General features: G+C 42.3%; 3 protein-coding genes across 15 annotated transcripts in view; 1 reads left to right on the top strand and 2 right to left on the bottom strand.

The window, feature by feature from the left end:
• si:dkey-246g23.2 (solute carrier family 66 member 2) overlaps nucleotides 1-8,704 on the bottom strand; it is a 66,264-nt gene extending 57,560 nt beyond the window's left edge. For 7 of the 12 annotated variants that reach the window (XM_061676330.1, XM_061676329.1, XM_061676331.1 and 4 more), the window contains exons 1-3: nucleotides 8,330-8,699; nucleotides 6,786-7,028; nucleotides 4,981-5,114 (exon numbers count right to left, since the gene is read on the bottom strand). In XM_061676330.1, the coding sequence (XP_061532314.1) occupies nucleotides 4,981-5,114; nucleotides 6,786-6,997 (346 nt within the window). In that variant the 5' untranslated portion in view covers nucleotides 6,998-7,028; nucleotides 8,330-8,699. Of the gene's footprint in view, nucleotides 1-4,980; nucleotides 5,115-6,785; nucleotides 7,029-8,329 lie in introns of all 12 variants that reach the window. The other 5 variants (XM_061676333.1, XM_061676336.1, XM_061676335.1 and 2 more) reach the window with 3 other exon arrangements.
• hsbp1b (heat shock factor binding protein 1b) lies at nucleotides 8,699-13,328 on the top strand. 2 transcript variants are annotated; one of them, XM_061676340.1, is made up of 4 exons: nucleotides 8,699-8,874; nucleotides 9,688-9,754; nucleotides 10,502-10,674; nucleotides 10,874-13,328. In XM_061676340.1, exons 1-3 carry the CDS (start codon nucleotides 8,830-8,832, stop codon nucleotides 10,624-10,626), a joined length of 237 nt encoding a protein of 78 aa, XP_061532324.1. In that variant the 5' UTR covers nucleotides 8,699-8,829; the 3' UTR covers nucleotides 10,627-10,674; nucleotides 10,874-13,328. The 2 variants fall into 2 exon arrangements, with proteins under 2 accessions (XP_061532324.1, XP_061532323.1); XM_061676339.1 differs by having other exon boundaries at nucleotides 8,701-8,874; nucleotides 10,502-10,628; nucleotides 10,874-13,323.
• Nucleotides 13,279-22,303, bottom strand: part of zgc:173742 (DNA topoisomerase I, mitochondrial) — a 45,933-nt gene continuing 36,908 nt past the window's right edge. Inside the window, exons 17-20 of the mRNA XM_061676341.1 lie at nucleotides 20,371-20,501; nucleotides 19,555-19,655; nucleotides 15,266-15,415; nucleotides 13,279-13,491 (exon numbers count right to left, since the gene is read on the bottom strand). Coding sequence (XP_061532325.1) covers nucleotides 13,389-13,491; nucleotides 15,266-15,415; nucleotides 19,555-19,655; nucleotides 20,371-20,501 — 485 coding nt within the window. The 3' untranslated portion in view covers nucleotides 13,279-13,388. The remainder of the gene's footprint in view (nucleotides 13,492-15,265; nucleotides 15,416-19,554; nucleotides 19,656-20,370; nucleotides 20,502-22,303) is intronic.

The following is a 22,303-nucleotide window of genomic DNA, read 5'->3' as shown; positions in this document are numbered from 1 at the left end:
CTTCATTGGAGCTTTTCTGATCATGCTGTAATGTTGAGCACAAATACAATATACAATTTCAAGCATAATAAGACCCGATTACAGTAAAGGATACAGACGGGGGTTGGACGAGATTAAATGACATCTCGAGTATTTTACTGCAATTACTAAAGAAGTAAGTAGGAGCACAGCATCTTTGATCATCTGTTCATCTGTGTTACTGTATTTGGGTTTTTATTGTTTTACAGTAATGAACATGAATTTAAGAAAATACAGTAACTCTGTGTGACGTCTACCAAAACCCATGATGTAGTGGAAACTATAGTTAATAACCGTATAATTATTTGACAGTATTTTACAGTATGGTATGTGGCAAATAACTGTAGAATTGAAAGAAACAGTGAAGGTATTCTTCTGGTACGACATACATGTTCCTTCCATGGCAACATATTCCATCATCATAGTGTGATTCAATGAGGCCACATTGTAGAAATCAGTTTGCCGTGCTCCCTTGAGGTTAGAAACACAACGGAATCGTAAAAAAACGATTCCGTTCATCATATGCAGTCTCATCCACTAGTCAATCTCAGCGTACAAACAAAATTGATAATTACTTATACACGGTAGCCGACTGGTTAGCACATTTGCCTCACAGTTCTGAGGAACCGGGTTCAAATCCGGCCAAGCCTGTGTGGAGTTTGAATGTTCTCCCCGTGCCTGCGTGGGTTTTCTCCGGGAACTCCGGTTTCCTCCCACATCCCAAAAATATGCACGGTAGGTTAATTGAAGACTCTAAATTGCCTGTAGGTGTGAATGTGGATGCAAATGATTGTTCATATGTGCCCGCCGATTGGCTGGTTCAGGGTATAGCCCGCCTCTCGCCCAGAGTCAGCTGGGATAGGCTCCGGCATGCCCGCAACTCTAGCGAGGAGAAGCGGTACGGAAGATGAATGTGAATGTGTGAATCTATTGTGTATTTTTTGAAGTCAAGTCAAAGCTGAATAATTTTCTGACCCAAAAAATGGTTTACCTCCACCTGTCCTCACACTTTTTGTACGCGTAGTATAAAATGTTTTGTGCTCAGGTGACACTGTAATAATGCAAAAGGCACAATTTAGTTCATCAGTTAAACTTCCACAAATGTCACAGAAATCTAATTTCGAGTGCCTGTACTGCAAGTGTTCTGTTTTCAATCATCTAAAACACACACACACACACACACACACACACACACACACAGGTTTTAGAGTTTTTGTTACTACTGAAGATCAAATGATGCCCGGTAATGAGAACTCTGCTAAACTTCAAGAAAATGATGATTTCAATGTCTTGCAGAGCTCACTTTAAATGCTTGCATCAAAAAATGACGGCAGTTAGAAACTCAATAGAAAACAGACTGGAGCTGCAGCTTATGAGAAAACTCATTCGACCTGCAGAAATGTGTCTCCTCAGCAAAAATCATACATTTTTACCCTTGCTGAACCATCATTTAGATTTCGACTTGAGCTCGCTGGGTTAAATTAATGTACCGTAATGTAAAAAGTCAAAAGATACAATTGTCTCCAGGAGTTCTCCCTCAGAGCCATTTTATTTCCATTTCTAAATGATTCTGTGCAAGCAATCCTAAAAGCATGACTGCTAATGAACTACCTCTCACCTACTGAATTAATTTGCCTTGCTAATTAAACTGCTGTTATCAGGGGGTTAATTAAACACACTGAAAGGAGACAGAACACTTGTGTGTGTGTGTGTGTGTGTTGCAGGATACATAAATGCAGCGCAATGGATGGGCTGTATCGAGTGTATTTTGTGTGTGCACCTGATTTCCTAACACCCAATTTGGTCTGCTGCTTTGATGCCTGAGCATTGCAGATGAGTGTGAGTGGCAGAGTGATCACACTCAACAATCAAATGCAAAGAGTTTATCATGTTGGGCAAAAGTCAGGAAATAAAATGGCATACATGTATGCAATAATCTTCACAAAGCTCTGTGTGACCGAAATACAGTACCCTGTGACATCTGCAAATCAGGTATTGAATTGGATTATTGCACAGTTTAAAGCCAGTTTTCAAAAGAAATTCACATTTTATTATGAAGGAAGAAGTCATACAGTGGGGAAAAAATACATATATATTTTGAATAGCTAAGGTTAAATTTCACGAGGCAAAGTAAAAAGCCCACTGCAGGAATAATGTGTCAGGTAACCAAGTTATAATCACAACAAAATAAGTAAGAAATAATATTCATCAGTCAGACGTGCTGCTCACTGTTCAGTGAAACATTTGTAGAACAGCAGCACCAAGATTGGGTTAATGAGGCAATTCATGGTGCAAAGCAAAATTGTTTTCGAGGTAAAGCACATTTCCATATGGAAGGCCTGAAGCCATGTGCACGAGCAGCTATGAGTGAGTGGCAAGCAGTGCTCCATAGCTCATGGAAATTCATTTGCCCAATTGGACAGTTGACAAGACTCACTGGAATCAGTTCACAATTTCATTTCTATTTGGCCAAATACTGCCCTCTGTTGGACGGAAAAGTAACCAATAAAAAGCCATTTGCATGTCGGACAAGCCTTCAATCCAGCTGTCGTTAAAGACATTTTAAGCAAGTTGTTCAGTTATTAATACACGTGGTTGAATTTCATGCAGCATCCCCAATTCCTTACCAAGTTATACATACACATGTACAGTGGGAACAACAAACTATGCTTGCCCAGGGTTATGTTATTTTGGGCCCAAACTTAAAACAATTCCACACACTTCCAAAGCCAAACCTCATTTAAATAGGTTCTCTATCAAATATTTTCAATAACACTCATAAAGGTGCAGAGAACTTGCAACCTACCTACGTTAGTGACTCATAATTCTGAATGCAGGGTGTTCTCATGAGATTTATAAGGACAAATGACACACACACACACCCAAAGATATGCGATACATTCTGTCATGCTGAGGATGCCTTCGTTTTGAATCATTTGTTTTGTCAAGAACCGTTTTTGTATTCATTTCGACAGTGCACTGTGTTTTGTACCAAATCCTTCTCGTAGGAGAACAGGCTCGAAAAAGGTCAAAGCTGTCGAAACGGTCGGTGCTATTTGTAGAATGTTTCACTGTAAACAATTTCATACAAGAGTGTCAAAGGCCAGTAGATGGGTTCTTCCCTTGGTCATGCTTCATCTGCAAACCAAACTTCCGCAAAGTCAGGTAGTTTTCGCATAATCCTGCCTGTCCAGACAAACACAAATCATGAAACAAAACTCTACTTTGCAGACCGCTTTTTGGAGAAGTGCCCCTATTTTAGGCAAAGTGCCCCTCTGTGTGGGGGCAAATACATTTGTCAGAGTTGCCCCCCAAAAAAAAAAAAAAAACAACTAAAAACCAACAGTTCTGCAGCAACCCCGAATGTAAACTGGGATAAACTCATGCTCATACACAATATTATTAAATTATGTTCAAATCATGTCAAATGAACAGCAACTTTCCAAACGTAATGCTCTTTGGCAGTTTGCAATACCGACTGCAACCAAGAGAGGAGGATAGTGAAACCAACATTTCGTGAAACGAAAGTTAAATGGAACTGTTTTGTAGAATCCTTGGCTACGCTTAGTCCATCAAAAAATAAGTCATGGATGTTCAAGGGAAAATCGCTACATCCCATGATTTACTCAGAAGGCAGTGACCGAGACCAAAGTGATTTTGTGTAGTGAAAGAATGATTTCTTCAGAAATGAGAAGCAAGGAGATGATTGTGAGAGCAGAGCAGGAAGAGAACTATCCAAAGTGCAGCAAACAATGTTTCTCAAGAGGGTTAGAAACGGAAGCAAATTGCAGGTGAACATGAAAAGTGTTGCATATTTGGAAAGTAGGTTGACACACATCTTCTGAAGGAAGTTACTTCACAGGACGCCAATTCTTATTCGCCGGACAAGCTTGCCGGTGGCCGAAGCGCAGCTCGTTTTCACCGAAAGGCTGCCCTGATCTATTCTTGTTCAGAACCCACCACCTGCCCTTTGCAGCGACTTTCAGTGAAACCGGACCTCGGGGACGGAGTAGTACAACAGCTCGTCATAGAGGAAACACCTTTTTATATAAAGATGTATTTCCTTATCTAGTGGGCTGTCTTTATGTTGAACTTAAGTATTCATTTTGCATAGATGTATTGTCAGATATACGGTCAACATATCAGCATAGAATAATGTAGTGTCATCGTGCGAGGGATGGACCTTCACATTTGATCCAACCATGCTGACAATGAGCCACGGACCAGCTGCCAACAACTCATGTAGCCAATCTGTGTCCTGAGCCAAAGTAACATAGCAAGAAAAAGTTTCCCTCTTCAAATATTCTTCAATCCTAAATCTCAACATTCTATTCAATAAGTTTCGCACCAATAACTTATTTAATAACAATGTGTACCAAGGCAGAGTTTCTGCTAGCCTCCTTGCAAAAGCAATCAACTCGAGCAATTCTGTGTGTCGTGTATGTGTGCACAGACAGACAGACACACACCCACACACACACACATTCACGCAATCCAAGGTAGGTGAGGATGTAGTTTTACTAAATTCTAGTCTTCTTCAATATTGTCCCTTATATCACAGGAACTTGAGTTGCATGTTGTTTGCCCAAAATATATGTGTTCACTCAGGATAGACTCATCTCATTGGGTAACTTATACATTAGCCCCAGCTTTTTTGAAACTCAATCACTGATACCAATAGCTTCCCATTTCATTGTACAAACAGCCTGTTCATGTACAGTATGTTTACGTTTAGCTTATAGTACCATACTATATTATACATACGGATTTGGGGGGGAAACAACAACAACTCAAAAGAAAAAAACAGAAGCAAGGACTAGTAAAGTAAGGTCTTTTTAAACACAGTTTTGACATTCCAAGCTTTTCCAATGGCCCCCTCTTTTGGCAATAAGTCGGAAGCTCAGTTGCATGCAAGACTATCTTATCACGTCACCTGAAAGATTCGGGTGCCATGCTGGTTACCTGAAAGGCGGTGCTGCTTGGTGCTCACACGGTTGGTGTTTTGGATCGTGCAGCAGAGGTGGAGCATAGCAAACATAGCGAGGATCATCACCACACTCTGGAGCAGCAAAGTGAGCTCAAATTGCTTCCCGATCCTGCACAGGTGGAACCAAACCATCAGTCACGTGCGCTGGTTTGTAAAGATAACTTGTAGAGTACAACAAAGAAGTTGTGTTTGCATCAACTGTGCAAACAAAAGGCATAGATGCTAAGTTGGATGTTGATCTGAAATTTGACAGACAGATCAGTGGGCTTGTCTAAGCCTGCTTGTATCACTTGAGGCAGCTGGTCAAAGGCAAGCCATTTTTTTCCCCTTAAGGCAACACTTTGAAACATTAGCTTTCTAACCATCGGGCTAGACTCTACGTGGGGGTCAGAGGCTATTCCATTCATTGCCTGCAGATGGTACAAAACACAGCTGCATGTCTTTTAACTGGCACACGTAAATTGAAGCACATTCCCTCAATTTTAGCTTCATTGTACTGGCTCCCAGGCCCCTCGGAATTCATTTGAAAATGATATTACGACTTCTGAATGTTCTTGCCTCATCTTTTCACCCTCACGAGCCCACTCACTCCCTCAGGTCCACAGCTCCTGGCTGTTGTCAAAAATCAGACTGAAGCTCAGAGGAGAGCGAGCCTTTGCTGGTGCAACTCCAAAACTTCTTGAACAGTTTTTAAATCACTTCTTAAAATGCATCTTTTCTCATTGACCTTTGACACCCAGCAATGGTGACCTTTTTTTGATTATTCCTCATGATTTGATTGCTCCTCTTATTACTGACATTTGTGTCTTTGAATTGTATTTATTTACCTCCCTTTGAGCTCTATGTAAGCTTCTTTGTCTTTTGTTTTTAATTACACTTGACTGTTTACAGCACGTTGTGCGCCGTGCTCGCTTTAAAGTGCTTAACAAAGAAATTTGGATTGGATTGAAGCTAATTCCAAATGCAAAGTTCAAAGATGACATCAATTGAGAAACTTTAAGACAAGTGCTGATTTGTTTTCACAGTTTCCAATCATTCCAAGGTGTAAAGCTATTTGTGAGCACATCTATAGCGTTGTTATTTTTTAGAATTGTGTTAACTTTATGGCAAAGTTAGGCCGTTGTTTTAAGTACACGTGTAATTCACTTTGTTTAAGTATAGTTTTACTGAAATACTTTTTTTGTTTTTTATTGTTCATCCATCTTCTATACCAGCGGTTCCCAGCCACCGTCCTGCAGACTGGTGGTGGGCCGCGAGCCATTTGGTGCCAAGTCGCAGAGCGAGACGGAATAAAAAAAGTTGTTTTTGTGGGTTTGGGGGGGTTGAGCGTAGCGGGAGATGGGCCTTGAGCAGTGCTGTGTCGTAAAGGCCTTTTCACACCACACATAGCAAAGTGCGGCGCGCCGTCGACGAGCCCACCCATTGGGTATGTGCCGCCAAAGCGCCCTCACGGAACGCCGTACGTACCGCAGCGGCACCGCTCTTTTTGCATAAATATATTGGAAGCTGGAAGTGAGAAATGTTTTGCTGAAAACGCAGAAAATGTAGGAGAAGGCTGAAGGTATTTGTACCAAAAAAAAAGTTTGACAAACAACCAAAGCAAATGCATACATGTTCAACAACAATTCACATCAAGTTACCAAAAAGCCCCAACTTGTACAAATATTTACATCTTCACCGCCCTCAAAACACATTTTGAAGGTGCACCTTTAACTTGTAAAATAGTTGAACTAAAATTGCACGGATGACACAGCCAATTTATACAGTTCTTTAGCCTCACCAGAAGAAGATTCGCAAGATGTTGGCTAGGAGCAAGACCAGACACACTCTGGTAGAGAAGCCATCAGTGTTGCTGCTCCTCTGGATCTCCTGGTACTGGGGCACGTAGGGCAGGGCACCCCCAATCACCATGAGCCAGGACGCCACCCAGGACAACGGCATCCACGAGCCCTCCATTTCCTCCTCCTGTAGAATTACCCGAGGATCCATCATACAATGAGGCCGTCAGCAGTGCCCAAGGAACCTGAGAAAAGTAAATGTAATATGTGAGCATCATGAAATAACATCGCTAGACAGAGGGGCCTCGGTTTACGATGGCCGCGATAGACATGGTTTTTGAGGTGACGAATGGCACGCAGTGAACATTTTCATGCAGCAGCGTTTCTTTTTTGGGGGGGCGTAATTATTATTATTATTATTATTATTATGATTAACTTTTTTAACAGTAATTACGGCTTTACTACTGTGTTAGTGTCGGCTAGTGATCCACTACGACGAGTTCCTCGTAAACTGAGGACTCCCTATCAATAAGTGACTTTGTTTACTTTGTTGATGTATTTGAAATGTGTAAGGCAATCACAGCGGTTAAGAGTAACCTGGTTTAAGTCCACCATCAGGGTTTGAGTACAGGGACTTGAGGAGCGAATGTTTTCTTTGGTTTGCTTTTTTTAATGCGGCATGACAGCCAACACTGTTGTACTCCAGTCCTGCGGGTGATGGAATGCAAAGCCTGTACAAACTGCCAGACGCTGCAAGCGTCCCCCCTTATACAGTAGCTCGGTCTGTGATCAGTGTGTGTGAGGAACTGCCCATAATACCTAAATGCAACCGAAATATCTATTCTTAAATCTTCACACAAATGTAATGAGTTCTTCCTTGACCCGTGGGCCGCCCCCCTCAAAACAGATTTGGGGAAATGTGTTGTCGTTTTTGTGATCATGCTACCTAACACACAGCAATCAAACTGCAGTATCTTGCAGATTCTTGTTTATTTTTACGAGTCAAGCTAATTATAGATTGTCTTCCTGGCAATCTGAGCCCATGCATGGAAGAAGGGACCGGTGTCAGCTGACATGTCACACTGGATGGCTTTAAAGTAGCTGGCAGCCTGTACAAGTCAAAAGTGTTAAGAGAACTAGAAAAAAAAAAATGTTGATGTCAGATAAAAGTATGAAGACATTGTACAAAACTGCGATCATAGCGCCATCATCTAAAACAGGTTTTTAAAGGGTTTCATGGTGTTAAACATGACTGAGAAATAATCCTATAAATCCAGACCAGTCACCTCTTTCGTGCTGCAATGAGTGAGTGACCCATCAGAGCACATTTATAGTTTTGTTGCATAAGCAAAGCATAACTTCACGGGGTTGGGCCACTCACGTCTGCACCAGTTTGCGAGGTACAGAAAAGAGTACTAATAACTGCACAAACATCCCCGATGACAAAATGTGCAAATACCTTGCTCTCATGTCGAAAACAATTCATTTTTTGGTGTTCTATCTACCAATAGCAATTGTTCCTGGCTCAGCAACTTGCACCTTTTACCTGTTGCCTTCATCCACTTTTCTGCACCTCGACCAAACGTCAGCCGGCGCAGTACTGGAACCGTCGTGGCGTCAGAACCAAAGTCGGAGCTTCTTGACATTTCTTGACTTTTCAATGTAAACTCTCGCAGCAGGGACGCGCGCGCCCATACGCGCGGCTTTCCTGAATGCCGAAATCTTGTCGTCTCAACTTACAACGTTCGCGTTCGTACGCCAAATATTCCGGCAGAGCGCAAAACGCGGATGCTAGCCCTCCTCGTATCTTCTCAGCGGGTCCTCTGGGCTTCGAAGGCAAAACAAACTACACGCGACCCTCCTCGAAAACACAACGCCCCGCATTCCTCCAGTCGGTGGCGCTCCAAACTCTCGCGCGACTTCGTTTTGCTTCTTTCAGCGGCTGACTGCGCAGTGGCTTGCTAGCGATTTCGAACGGGATAGCGTCATTTTGTGTGAACTACAAACGGGCCTGTAGAGGTTTTCGATATTTCCCCACGGCAGATAATGGCTGATACAAATCCCAAGTCCGTGCAAGACTTCACAAATGTGGTGAGTCGTAAACCTTGATGAGCAAGCAAGCGAGCTCGCGTTATCCATTTTAGCTCGAAGCGGCTAACGAAGCTAACCAAGTAGGAGATCACAGCTGGCTCGCCAAAAGAGTCTACATTCAGTGTTCAATTGTCACTCATGTTACATAAACACGGAGGACTTGTGTTCGAAACATTACGTTTATGTATAAAGCGGTAGGAATTCTTGACATTCTGTGTTTGGTCTTCGAACCAAATAACGTCCATCTCTCCATACGCAGCGTGTGTTCGGTGCAAGTTTGGTATTATTCTTATTATTAATGTTTATTTTTTTTTCAAAGCCACTCTCGTAACTATTCCCCCGTTAATTTATCATCATTCTGAAAACAAAGTTAAATGTGTTGGTAGTGGATGAGTTGGTCCGAATATCATCATGGAGACTATTTTTAAAAGAGCTGCGAAGCGATCATCCAAAAACATTGAAGTCTTGTTTTTCGGGCGTCGTTGTTGCACGCTTTTTCTAACCGTATCACCGTTTACACGTAAATATTTGTTAGTTTTGCATTTCTGTGTTTTGGGAGGGAGTTGCGCGTTGTGATAAGCACACGAAGCATGCAGTGTAGGTTTATGAATTAATTTGTCAAATAAGGCATCTCCCACGTTTTTGTGTGTGTGTTTTAACGTTATCTAGGAGAAGTACACCTCGAACTTCGACTACAGAGGGACATTTATTATTCATGAATAACCAACACTCTTCCTTCCATAAAATACAGCACAATTATCATGTGTGGCAAGTTCTGTTGGTTTACTTAAATCACTGCTGATTGTTTTCCAGGTCCAAACCTTGCTGCAACAAATGCAAGACAAGTTCCAGACCATGTCAGACCAGATCATCGGAAGGAATATCCAACCACTTCAAATTGTAGTTTGCTCATGTGTTATATGCATGCTGTGTCAAGCTAGTGTTTATCGTATGAAACAGTATTAATTATGCTTGTACTGATTATGATCATACTTGTTCACATCCACACATTTCCATCGAATTTGTAGACATGAATGCAGAGTGCGACGAAGCCAGTCATTTAACCACACCAAAAGGCTTCTTTATACTGGCGCGGGCGGCGACGTCACTGAGGTTGTCCCGCGTGTAGTTGTCTTTTAGTTGTCTCGAGTGCAACCCACGCACGCAGTTTTGAAATGTACTGCAGTTCACCTCCAAGTCGCTACGGCTGTTAATGGCCAGGACACCGCAGGGTGGAGTTTCCTCTGCGTTTTTTGGGGGCCATTTCTACTTTCCTTTCGGTAACAAGGAACAAAGCAACAACAATGGCGACCGTGGAACAGTGTCGGCGCGAACAAATGGACATAGATGACCAGTTGATACATTTACTTATGCTGCAAAATCGATCGAGAAGGCGGCGGCGTAGATGGCGCGCCGAGTACGTCGTCGTAGCATGTGACTAAAACGGACCAATCACGAGGGATTGTCTCCGCGGCGTTCTACGCGCAGCAACAATTTTTGCCGTGTGCGCGTCAAGTGACGCGACCCAACGCGTCGGTCACGTGATGCAGTGCGAGCGTTGTCGGCCGCGCGAGTATAAAGAGGCCTTAAAAGTCACTGACTCGGTTGACCTTGACCGCTTCTCTACTTGATGAGATGAGCACAAGGATTGATGACTTGGAGAAGAACATTGCAGACCTGATGACCCAGGCAGGCGTAGAAGAAAATGGGGCAACGCCTGAAAAGCCGAAAGAAGGTCAAGGCTCCTCATGAAGGCAAGACATTTTGTCCATTCTGCTTAGCTGCATCTGATCTTCCCAGGTATTGTAAATATATGTATAAAAAAATTATCAGAAGGGACGAACTATTCGCAAATGTCAATACATTAAGCTGATATAATGATCAAATTACTAGTCAATAGAGACCAACATTCATTTTCATCTCTTCTGATACATGATATTTTTACATGTAAATCCAATAACCAATGGTGTAATTTCATGTTTATGTGTGTTCCCTACAGGTCCAGAGACAAAACAGCCTGATCCTATGTACTGGAGCAGCAAAATTCCAATCCTGAAAATGACATTGACTTGTGTGATGTTTTTTTTAATATATATATTAACTGTTGTGACAAATGGTTGTATTGATGTAAAGACAAGTGGAATGTTATTTGTAAGACAGAAAAGTGTGTTTTGCCCTTTAGAACTTTAGTAGTGCAAGAATACAAAGGGGGTTTGTGCACTGACAGGGATGTTGTCCTATATCATAATAGATTCTTGTCAAATGAAATGCTGGCTGATTGAGACACTGTTGCCCAGGCCTGTCATGACTACAGAGCCACCGGAAAGTATTCACACCCCTTCACTTCATCCACATTTTGCTACGTTAGACTTATTCTAAAGCTGATATGAGTATAGTTTTATTTAAAAAAAAAAAAAAAAAAGAAATAAAATATCCCATAATGACAAAGTAAAAAAAAAAAATGTAGACAGTTGTGCAAATTTATTGAAAATTTAAACATAGCTATATAAGTATCCACCCCCTTGGCTTAATATTTTGTTGAAGCAATCACAGACTCAAGTCCACTTGGGTATGTCTCTACGAGCTTGAAACACCCGTTTTGGGGCATTTTCTCAAATTCTTCTCTGCAGATCCTCTCAAGGTCACTCAGGGTGGATAGGCGGTGTCGGTGGACAGCCATTTTTAGGTCTTTCCAGAGATGTTCGATTGGATTCAAGTCTGGGCTGCTCCCGAAGCCACTCCAATGTTATCTTGGCCGTGTCCTTTGGGCCATTGTCGTGTTGGAAGGTGAATAAACACTCACTCTAGTCTCTAGAGCAAGTTGTCAAATTTCTCTGTATTTGGCAGTGGTCTTACTCTCTGTGCGGACTAGTTGCCCATTTCCTGCAGCAGATAAACGGCTCCACAGTAGGGATGGTGTTAGGCAGGTGATGAGCGGTGTCTCTTCTTCTCCAGATATGATTCTTGCAATTGAGGCCAAAAAGTTCTATTTTGGTTTCATCGGACCAGAGAATTTTATTTCTGAGGGTCTGAGAATCCTTAAGGTGCCTTTTGGCGGGCTGCCATGTGCCTTTTAGTTAGAAGTGGCTTCCGTCTGGCCATTCTACCATAAAGGCCTGATTGGTGGAGTGCGGCGTCACTGATGGTGTAGCGGTACACTCGCCTGACGTCGGTGCGGGCAGCGTGGGTTCAGTTCCCACTCGGTGACGGTGCGAATGGTTGTCCGCGTCCATATGTGCCCTGCGACTGACAAGTGACCAGTTCAGGGTGAAGTCCGCCGGGATAGGCTCCAGTGCCCAGTGACCCTAACCAGGATAAGCAGTGTTGAAAATGGATGGATGGATGATGGAGCGCGTTAGCTGGTTCTATCTCCGCAAGGGAACACTGGCGCTCCGAGCGCCTTAGTGACCAGAGGGTTCTTGTTCACCGCTGTGACCAAGGCCCTTCTTTCCCGGTTACTCAGCTCGGTCGGACGGCCAGATCTAGGAAGGGTCCCGGTGGTTCCAACTTCCGTTTTCGAGCAATTGAGAACACAGTGCTTTTTGCTACCTTCAATGTTGCTGAAATTCTTTTGTATCCTTCCTCAGATTTGTGCCTTGACACAATCCAGTCTCAGAGGTCTGCAGACAGTTCGAATCCATTGCTAGGTTTCCGCTCTGATATGCACTGCCAATTGAGACCTTATATAGACAGGTGTGCGCCATTCCAAATGACGTTCAATCAACTGAATAGACGACAGGTGGACTCCAGTTTCAGAAGCATTTCACGGATGATCAGTGGAAAACAGATGCACCTGAGCTTAAATGTGAGTGTCATAGCAAAGATGTGAATACTTATATACCCGTTTGGATGTTTACATTTACAGAAATGTCTGAAAATGTTTTTACTTTGCCGTCATGGGATATTTTCTGGAATTTTTTTTCAAAGAAACTGACTCAAATCACCTTGATAAAAACTAACAGCAAAGTGTGGAAAACATGAAGAGGTGTGAATACTTTCTGGTGGCACTGTATGACTTTGCAGGCTAATCGAATTGACAGCTGACACCTGCATTTTTTGACAGGCGCTGTTCATGAGCCGTGAGATGCATTCCTCTTCACATATTTTCTATAAAATATTTAATAAAATGCTGTTGAATTACATAGAACATATTTGGTGCTAGGTGCTTTTAAAGACGATCAGGTGGTGCTTTTTGTAAACTATTTTACAATGCAAATAACTGCATGGTACATGTTCTCTGTACAGTAGAGGCAATCCAAATAAACTGGGTGTTTAATTGAAAGACACTTGGCATTTCAATGCATAGCAGGAACCTTTATTCAAATAAAAAACAACACTAATCTAAGTGTCAAACAAAGCAAACCTGTTGGAAAGAAAAGACCTTGATCATGTCAACACAGTGCTTGTAAAATAACAATAGCATGAGAACATGTTATAAATGGAACAGTTTACATCATGTAATTACAGAGGTCCATTAATTGCATTACAGCAATTAAAATTGTCCAAGTTAAACGTTAGAACTCAAAGTCCATCTCTGTCATGTCGATGGCCCAGGCAAACTTGTCCCTATGGGTCTTATTGTAGATCTTTTCAATAGGTACCCCCATTCTTTTACACCTGAAATGAGTAAAAAGTCAGATTATATTCAGCAACAAATAATCGACTTTTTGCAGATGATGTGGTTCTGTTGGCTTCATCCAGCCGTGATCTTCAACTCTCACTGGAGCGCTTCGCAGCAGAGTGCGAAGCGGCTGGGATGAGAATCAGCACCAGGCGGCCGAAAGGAGTTAACTCCGCAGGGTGTCCGGGCTCTCCCCTAGAGATAGGGTGAGAAGCTCGGTCACCCGGGAGCATCTCAGAGTAGAGCCGCCGCTCCTCCGCATGGCGAGGAGCCAGATGAGGTGGCCGGGGCATCTGATTCGGATGCCTCACCGGTGAGGTGTTCCGGGCACGTCCCACCGGGAGGAGACCCCGGGGACGACCCGGGACACGCTGGAGAGACTACGGGTCTTGGCTGGCCCGGGAACGCCTCGGGATCCCCCCGGAAGAGGCGGATGAAGCGGCTGGGGAGATGGAAGTCTGGGCGTCCCTGCTAAAGCTACTGCCCCCGCGACCCGACCTCGGACAAGCGGTAGAAAATGGATGGATGGATAATCTTAACAAAAAATCGTATTGGTGATGACAGGTTCAAAGTACAAAATGCCTGTGCCTCCTAAAGTCTTGACAATCGGAAAAACGTTCAATACCTGCCTGCCTCTGAGACTAATTTCACAGATGCAAAATTCTGGAACTATAATACACAGCCATTTCACATAGTTAGTATCAAACTAGAGAGAATACAATTCTATCATTGTTTCTTCAAACTATTTACGTTAGTGTGATCTGCCACATGAAAAACTTAACTAGATTAGAAGTCAGACAGGATAAATTAACAACAATCATTCCGTCAGCATAAGGTGACCCGCCGGTAAAATATTTCAAAACAAACTGTTAATTTTGGGTCCCGCAGGCACTGTATGTCGGCTGTAAGATGTCTCAACAGGTAATCAACTCTAGAGCAGTGTGCCGTGGGAAATTTTACTGAATTGCTCCAAAAATTATTTACAAGAAATAATGTATCGTCGTTCATCTATGTATGCCAGTGAGCCATAGTGACAGACAGAACAAATGAATGCTCTTCTATTCGATGGCAGGAAGTACATACGGTCATTAATGTTGCCACTTTTTGTGACATTTTGGTCTGTTGGTGTGTCGTGAGATTTTTCTATTGTAAAATATATGTCTTGAAATCGCTGCTCTAGAGTTGTAACAAACAACAACTATTTTGATAATCGATTAATTGTTTGGAGGTGTTTTTTTAACTTGAAATTGTCCAAATCTGATTTCAGCCTTTCAACAGTAAATATGTCGATTTCTGTAGTCCTTCATGAAAGCAGAACGATTTATCTTTGTGTGGAATCAAAAGAAGACATTTGCAAACATCTGCCTAAACATTACGGACAAAAGCAGTAATTAAATCATGATCAATTTATGGGAAAAATAATAATTTAACATACTACAATTATTTGCAGCTGTGGTACGAATGACCTGTAATTGACATGTAGCTGAACCTGAAGCAGCCTCGTAAGTGATTTTGGGACCTACAAAACTAGAAGTATATTAGGGCTGTCACGGTCTAATATTTTTACAATTGATTATTCTATCGACTATTCCCTTGATTAATCAGATAAATTATTTTTTTGCCGACTGTTTGGTATCATTTATGATAATGATTTAAAAACAACAATTAAGGAATATGACAAGAGGGAGTGAGAGCTACTTCTTGGGTATTGATGAATGCAAAGTGCAACTAGTTTGGTCATCAAGTTGGGTGTTTGCCTCATGAACTCACCAAGCCACAGTGATTCGTGGATCAAGATAGTTGAGCTTGGAGGTACCCAGTGCAATCTGCTTGTTTTCCTCTCTGTCAGTGGCCTGGACTTCCAGCTTCAGAAGACTCTCCTCACAACGCTTCACAGCTGCTTCCTTCTTCTTGACCAGCCTGAGTATCGCAAATCAGAGACAAGCCACAACAATAGTCTCATTTTCAAGAGCAAGAATAGTGATTATGGTAGTTTTATTAATGGGATATAGAACTAGTCGGCTGATTATTGCAATGAAGAATGGCTGTGACATAAAATACTGTATATACAGGACCTCCGTGGTTCAGCATTCGCAAATGACGCATTTGTGTGTGTGTGTGTTTTTTTTTTTGGAACCATCCTGTGACTTGTGGAAAACCTTGCAAAAAGCAAAAAAAAACAAAAACAAAATATATATATAATTATATATATATATATATGCAAAACACTGTCTACAGTATGTTGGTAAGCGTTTTAAATGTTATGAGCCCCTTAAGTGTTTTGATTGACACCGGTTTTCACTACTAGCAGTTGGGCTCCGTCCCATTGTGTTGCGGATAGTGGGGGTCCACTGTCCGTTAGAAATGCACCAGATATACTGTATAACCTAAGCAACCAGTGAATGTGTACATGTTTGCATTTAGGCTCAAAAAGCAAAGGCCACCATAGCACCAAAACAAAACTTCTCTCATTGGTTCTTTATGTATTTTATCAACAAATGAGCAGTTACATACATAGTTGAAACCAGATTTGTTACATTGCTTTAGTATTTCTGCAATGTTTTTCCATTATGTTGCCATCTATTGTGTGAAGTGCACCAGTCCTTGTATCACAACAACCCCACAAAATGATGCTGCCACCACCCCAGGATTTCAAAGTTGGGATGGTGTTAGTCAGGCTTGCAAGCTTCCCTCTTTTTCCTCCAAATCTAACAAAGCTCATTATTGGCCACACAATTCAATTTTGGTTTCGTCAGACCACATGACGTGTGTGCATTGGCAAACTGTAATCTGGCTTTGTTGTGTCTTTTGGAGTAATGGCTTCTTCCTGGCAGAGTGGCCTTTCAGCCCATGTCAGTACAGTACTTGTTTCACTGTGGATAATGACACGCTCTGACCAGCTTCAGCCAGCATCTTTACAAGGTTTTTTGCTTTTGTGGGCCGGAGAACCCTTCTTCCTCAGCGGTGTATGCGTGTATATTGTATATGAAGTGGGGGATAAACCAGCAGAGGATGTACTTCCCGCGGCTTCTGGGGAAGCACGGCCTGCCACGGGAGCCGTTAAGGCAGTTCTACACACCGGTCATCGAATCGGTCCTGTGTTCTTCCATCACAGATGATGCAGTCAACATGGGACTGCACTTCATCTTAGATCACCTCGACAGTGCAGGGACCTACGCGAGGATTCTGTTCGTGGACTTCAGCACAGCGTTCAACACCATCATCCCTGAACTTCCTTTCCTCCAAGCATCTCCAGCTCAGCATCTCGCCTGCCATCTGCCAGTGGACTTACAGCTTCAGTCTTCAAAAAGGCCCAGCGGAGGATGTACTCCCTGCGGCTTCTGAGAAAGCACGGCCTGCCACGGGAGCCGCTGAGGCGGTTCTACACAGCGGTCATCGAATCGGTCCTGTGTTCTTCCATCACAGTCTGGTTTGGTGCTGCAATAAAAAAGGACAAACTCCGACTGCAACGGACAATCAAAACTGCTGAAAAGATTTTCGGTACCCCCCTACTCACACTTGAGGTCTTAGAGTTGAAAGAGTTAACTTACAATTCCATTGCAACATGCTGACAATTTTTTTGTCTTGAGTTTGTTGTCACATCTCTGTTGGGCCAATGATACATGACTCGTGCACTCACTGTAGTCGTCTCGCCACGCTGCGCTATTTGCATATCTGTTGTTGACCAATACTGGCCACTCATGTGCCTGAGTAGCATCTGCAAGATTTGCACAATCGACATTGTCCCAATTATCACACAACTAGTCACTTTAGACTGCATACATTTCTTGACGTCTTGGCACCCTTTGCACAATGGTCATTGCACTGGACGATTGTTCTATTAATCATTACAAACTGCTCTAATTGCAAGAGGACACTGCATCTTTTTGCACAATTGTCAAAAAAATAATAATTGTACCGGCATTACCACATTACTGGTAACCTTTTATTGCTCAGTGACTACGTTTTTTTAAATTTCTTTATGTCTCAAAAGTATTCTCTATCAATTGACTGTCAGTTATCGTACTAGAGCGGCTTCAACTACCGGAGGCAAATTGCTTGTGTGTTTTCTCGTGTATCATGCGTACCCATGTATAAGACGCACCCCCCAAAGTTGACTTCAAAATCCTGGAAAACCCTTCTACCCATGTATAATGCCTTTTTAACAATGCATGGTTTTGCTTTTACCCATATGATCAAAACGAAGTATCTGTATTTTGTTAGTTTTTTCATAGAATTATTCTGACGTTAAGCACGTTATTTGAACACATAATACTTTTTTTTATTTACTCTCTTATTTCGAAATTCACATCCCTACTTTTATTTTGTAAATGAGAAAACACACAGTTGTGCTCATATGTTTGATTACCCAGGCAGAATTTGTAAGATGTGGACAATTCTTTAAAGAAAACATGAAGTACCAGGCGAAACACACTTGATTTTAATAGGATTTGAATTAAACTGTCAAGCATTTCAGAAAAATATTATCATTAAACAAAACATAACCATAAAGAAATTAACGTTGTATTTAAAAAAACAAAACAAAACAATATTCCACAAATTTTGCCACGGTATGTAAACTTATGAGCACAATTGTACATATATGCAGTCATATGTAACCCTGTCATATTGGAATGAAAGTGGAGGCTACACCTTTTTCATAACCTCGAGAATTCAGGGGTGTCAAACTCATCTTTGTCACGGGCTACATCGTAGTTACGACTTCCCCCGGAGGGCCGCTACGACTGTGAACCCATATCAACGAAAGATTACTTCATATAATTACATACAGTATACACAACACACCGGCACGGTGGGCGACTGGTTAGCACATCTGGGTTCAAATCCCGGCCCCGCCTGTGTGGAGTTTGCATGTTCTCCCCGTGCCTGCGTGGGTTTTCTCCGGGCACTCCGGTATCCTCCCACATCCCGAAAACATGCGTGGTAGGTTGATTGAAGACTCTAAATTGCCCGTAGGTGTGAATGTGAGTGTGAATGGTTGTTTGTTTCTATGTGGCCTGCAACTTGCTGGCGACCAGTTCAGGGTGTACCCCGCCTCTTGCCCGAAGATTGCTGGGATAGGCTCCGGCACGCCCGCGACCCTAGTGAGGATAAGCGGAACGGAAGATGGATGGATACACAACACATTGATGATGAACCAGTTTTGAAATCAGAAGCCTATAAGAACACATTTTTCAACTATTACATATCTTTTCAAAACGGGATTGATCACAGAAAAATGCTTGCAAATATCCATCCCTCCATTTTCTGAGCCGCTTCTCCTCACTAGGGTCGCAGGCGTGTTGGAGCCTATCCCAGCTATCAACTTTTTCATAACCTCTAGGGTGGAGTGGCATATGGGAATGAAAGTGTACAGCTTTTTCATAACCTCTAGATGGCGGCATAAAATGTATGCCTTTTTCATTTTGCCCTATACCTATGTAAAGTAAAAAAAAAAAAAAGCACATTATACATGAGAAATTACGGTACTTGGCAATAAAGATGACTGGTATATATATATATATATATATATATATATACACACATACATGGTGTTTATACTCGTTTATATTGTTGTTTGAACAGATGAATGTGGTACCTTCAGGTATCTGGAAATTGCACCCAAGGATGAACAGGACTTCTGCAAGTTCACAGTTCTCTTCCTGATATCCTGGCTGATTTCTTTTGACTTTCTCATGATGTTACGTAAAGAAGCAGTGTGTTTCAGGTGTGCCTAGTTCAAATAAATCCACAGGTGTGTCTCCAACTCAAAACCTATCAGAAGCTTCCAAAGAGATTACATCATCATCTGGATATGCCCAAATTATTTGAAGGCATAGTAATCTTACGACTTTGAAGAAAGTAATGAGAAATTGCCTTAAAATAATGCTGGTATTTAGCAAATAGACAATTTTGGTAAGCCTATTTGACCTAAAACAGGAAAGTTCTCATGTCAGACAGTGAAAAGAAAGTGTGTGTCTTTTTATATAGTATCCTGTATGCAGAATGTAACATTTTGTGAGCTACTTTCAGAGGTTGTTTTCAATTGCAATACTTACATCTCCAGCTTGGGGTCTGAGCTGCCTTTATTCTTGGCGTCCTTCTTAGCTTGCTTCAGCTCCTTCTTGGCAAGAGTCAGCTGCTCTTTTCTCGTGATAATCTGATTAAATGAAGACACTTGTGATATACACGTTGTCCGAAATGTTCCAGGACCGGTATCACGAAAGATGTATTTCAAATCCAAACTGCCAACGACAATTTTTTCCCCCTCCGAAGTAATCCACCTGGAGTCCGACACAATTTCCCAGGCTTCTCTGTCACGCCTTCAAGCACTCTTGGAAGGATTGTTCTAGCCATCTTGAGGTCATCCAAGTCTTCAAATCAGCTCCCCTTGAGCTTTGGAAATGGAATAAAAATCGTACAGAGCCAGATCAGGTGGGTAGGAAGGTTGGCTTCAGCGATGTTCTTCTCATCCAGGAACTCTCGGACGCTCAGGGCATCGTGAGCAGTTGTGTTGTCATGGTGAAGCAGCCACAACACTTGCCTCTTCAGAAGTAACTCTGTAGACATGCTGGTTGATCGTCTGGCTCACAATGGATTCGAAAACTCATAGTTGGGGTTTGAAATATATCTTTTGTGACAAATCCTATACATTACCGTCAGCCTAAATATAACAGTTATCATATCAATTTGCTATAAATTGAACAAACATCAATTGATGCCTGTCTAAAAATTAAAATGGACAAAAAAGTTAAATGCAACTCATGTGACATAAGGGATTCTAAGGTAGAAACTACCACCCCAAAAAAAATGAACGAAAAAAGACCACCACCACCTGACAAAATGCCTTTCGTTCATACGCTCATATAGCATACCTTGGACTGAAGGTTCGCCATAGTCTGCTCAAAGGTCTTTGGCGGCGCCCGCTGATGGTTACAGAGAACTGCAACCGCTCGGTTCGCTCTGTTGTAGGCCAGCAGTTTCTCTGCAGCATTTTGCATCGACTCTTGGGGGGGGGGGGGAACAGAAAAATCATTTGGATTGAAACAATTCTGATTGACAACACTGCAAATCAGTGCAGTCTGATTGGTGGACTGCTTCATGACCCTGCTCGACTGTCTGGCCACAAATACTATACAAGCATGCACAATTTCAGAGCACTACATTTGATCTCTTCAATCTAGGAGAGAGGAGAGAGAATCTAGCACAGAGGGTCAGAGATGTGAAGGCTAAGTGTCTATGGTATTTGAATATAATTTCATTTCAGAAAAAAATAAAGCATAACGTGGATGTGTAGGGACAGTAATAATTCAGACATGGAGTCGATTGATTTGGGAGACACGTCAATGAGGTGAAGTCCTCTTCAAAAGGACCTATAGCGTCCAGATGGAAGTTTTTTTATGTACAACCCCAATTCCAATGAAGTTGGGACGTTGTGTGAAACATAAATAAAAACAGAAGACAATGATTTGCAAATCATGTTCAACTTATATTTCATTGAATACACTACAAAGACAAGCTATTTCATGTTCAAACTGATAAACCTTATTGTTTTTAGCAAATAATCATTAAGAATTTTATGGCTGCAACACATTCCAAAAGAGCTGGGACAGGGTCATGTTTACCACTGTGTTACATCACCTTTTCTTTTAACAACATTCAATAAACGTTTGGGTACTGAGGACACTAATTGTTGAAGCTTTGAAGGTGGAACTCTTTCACATTCTTGCTTGATGTACAGCTTCAGCTGTACAACAGTCCGGGGTCTCCGTTCATAATGCGTCACACATTTCCAATGGGAGACAGGTCTGGACTGCAGGCAGGCCAGTCTAGTACCCGCATTCTTTTACTATGAAGCCACGCTGTTGTAACATGTGCAGAATGTGGTTTGCCATTGTCTTGCTGGAATAAGAAGGGGCGTGCATGAAATAGACGTTGCTTGGATGGCAGCATATGTTTCTCCAAAACCTGTATGTACCTTTCAGCATTAATGGTGCCTTCACAGATGTGTAAGTTATGCATGCCATTGGCACTAACACAGCCCCATACCATCACAGATGCTGGCTTTTGATCTTTGTGCCCATAACAGTCCGGATGGTTCTTTCCCTCTTTGGCCCGGAGGACACGACGTCCACAATTTCCAAAAACAATTTGAAATGTGGACTCGTCGGACCACACAACACTTTTCCACTTTGTATGAGTCCATCTTAGATGAGCTCAGGCCCAGAGAAGCCGGCGGCGTTTCTGGGTGTTCTTGATAAATGGCTTTTGCTTTGAGTAGAAGAGTTTCAAGTTGCACTTACGGACGTAGCGCCGAACTTTATTTACTGACTTTGGTTTTCTGAAGTGTTCCTGGGCCCATGTGGTGATATCCTTTACATATTGAAGTCGGTTTTTGATGCAGTGCCGCCTGAGGGATCGAAGGTCACGGGCATTCAATGTCGGTTTTCGGCCTCGCCGCTTACATGCAGTGATTTCTGCAGATTCTCTGAACCTTTGGATGATATTCTGGACCGTAGATGATGAAATCCCTAAATTCCTTGCAATTGTACGTTGAGGAACATTGTCCTTAAACTGTTGGACTATTTTCTCCCGCGCTTATTCACAAAGCGGTGAACAAGTACGCCCCATCTTTGCTTGTGAATGACTGAGCAATTCAGGGAAGCTCCTTTTCTACCCAATCACGGCACCCGCCTGTTCCCAATTGGCCTGTTCACCTGTGCGATGTTCCAAACAGGTGTTTGATGAGCATTCCTCAACTTTCTCCGTCTTTTTTGCCACCTGTCCCAGCTTTTTTAGAACGTGTTG

This window comes from Phycodurus eques, chromosome 5 (assembly GCF_024500275.1).
Source record: "Phycodurus eques isolate BA_2022a chromosome 5, UOR_Pequ_1.1, whole genome shotgun sequence".
Classification (NCBI taxonomy): Eukaryota; Metazoa; Chordata; class Actinopteri; order Syngnathiformes; family Syngnathidae; genus Phycodurus; species Phycodurus eques.
The sequence above is the reverse complement of the archived record's forward strand: the minus strand, read 5'-3'. Positions and strand labels throughout refer to the sequence as shown.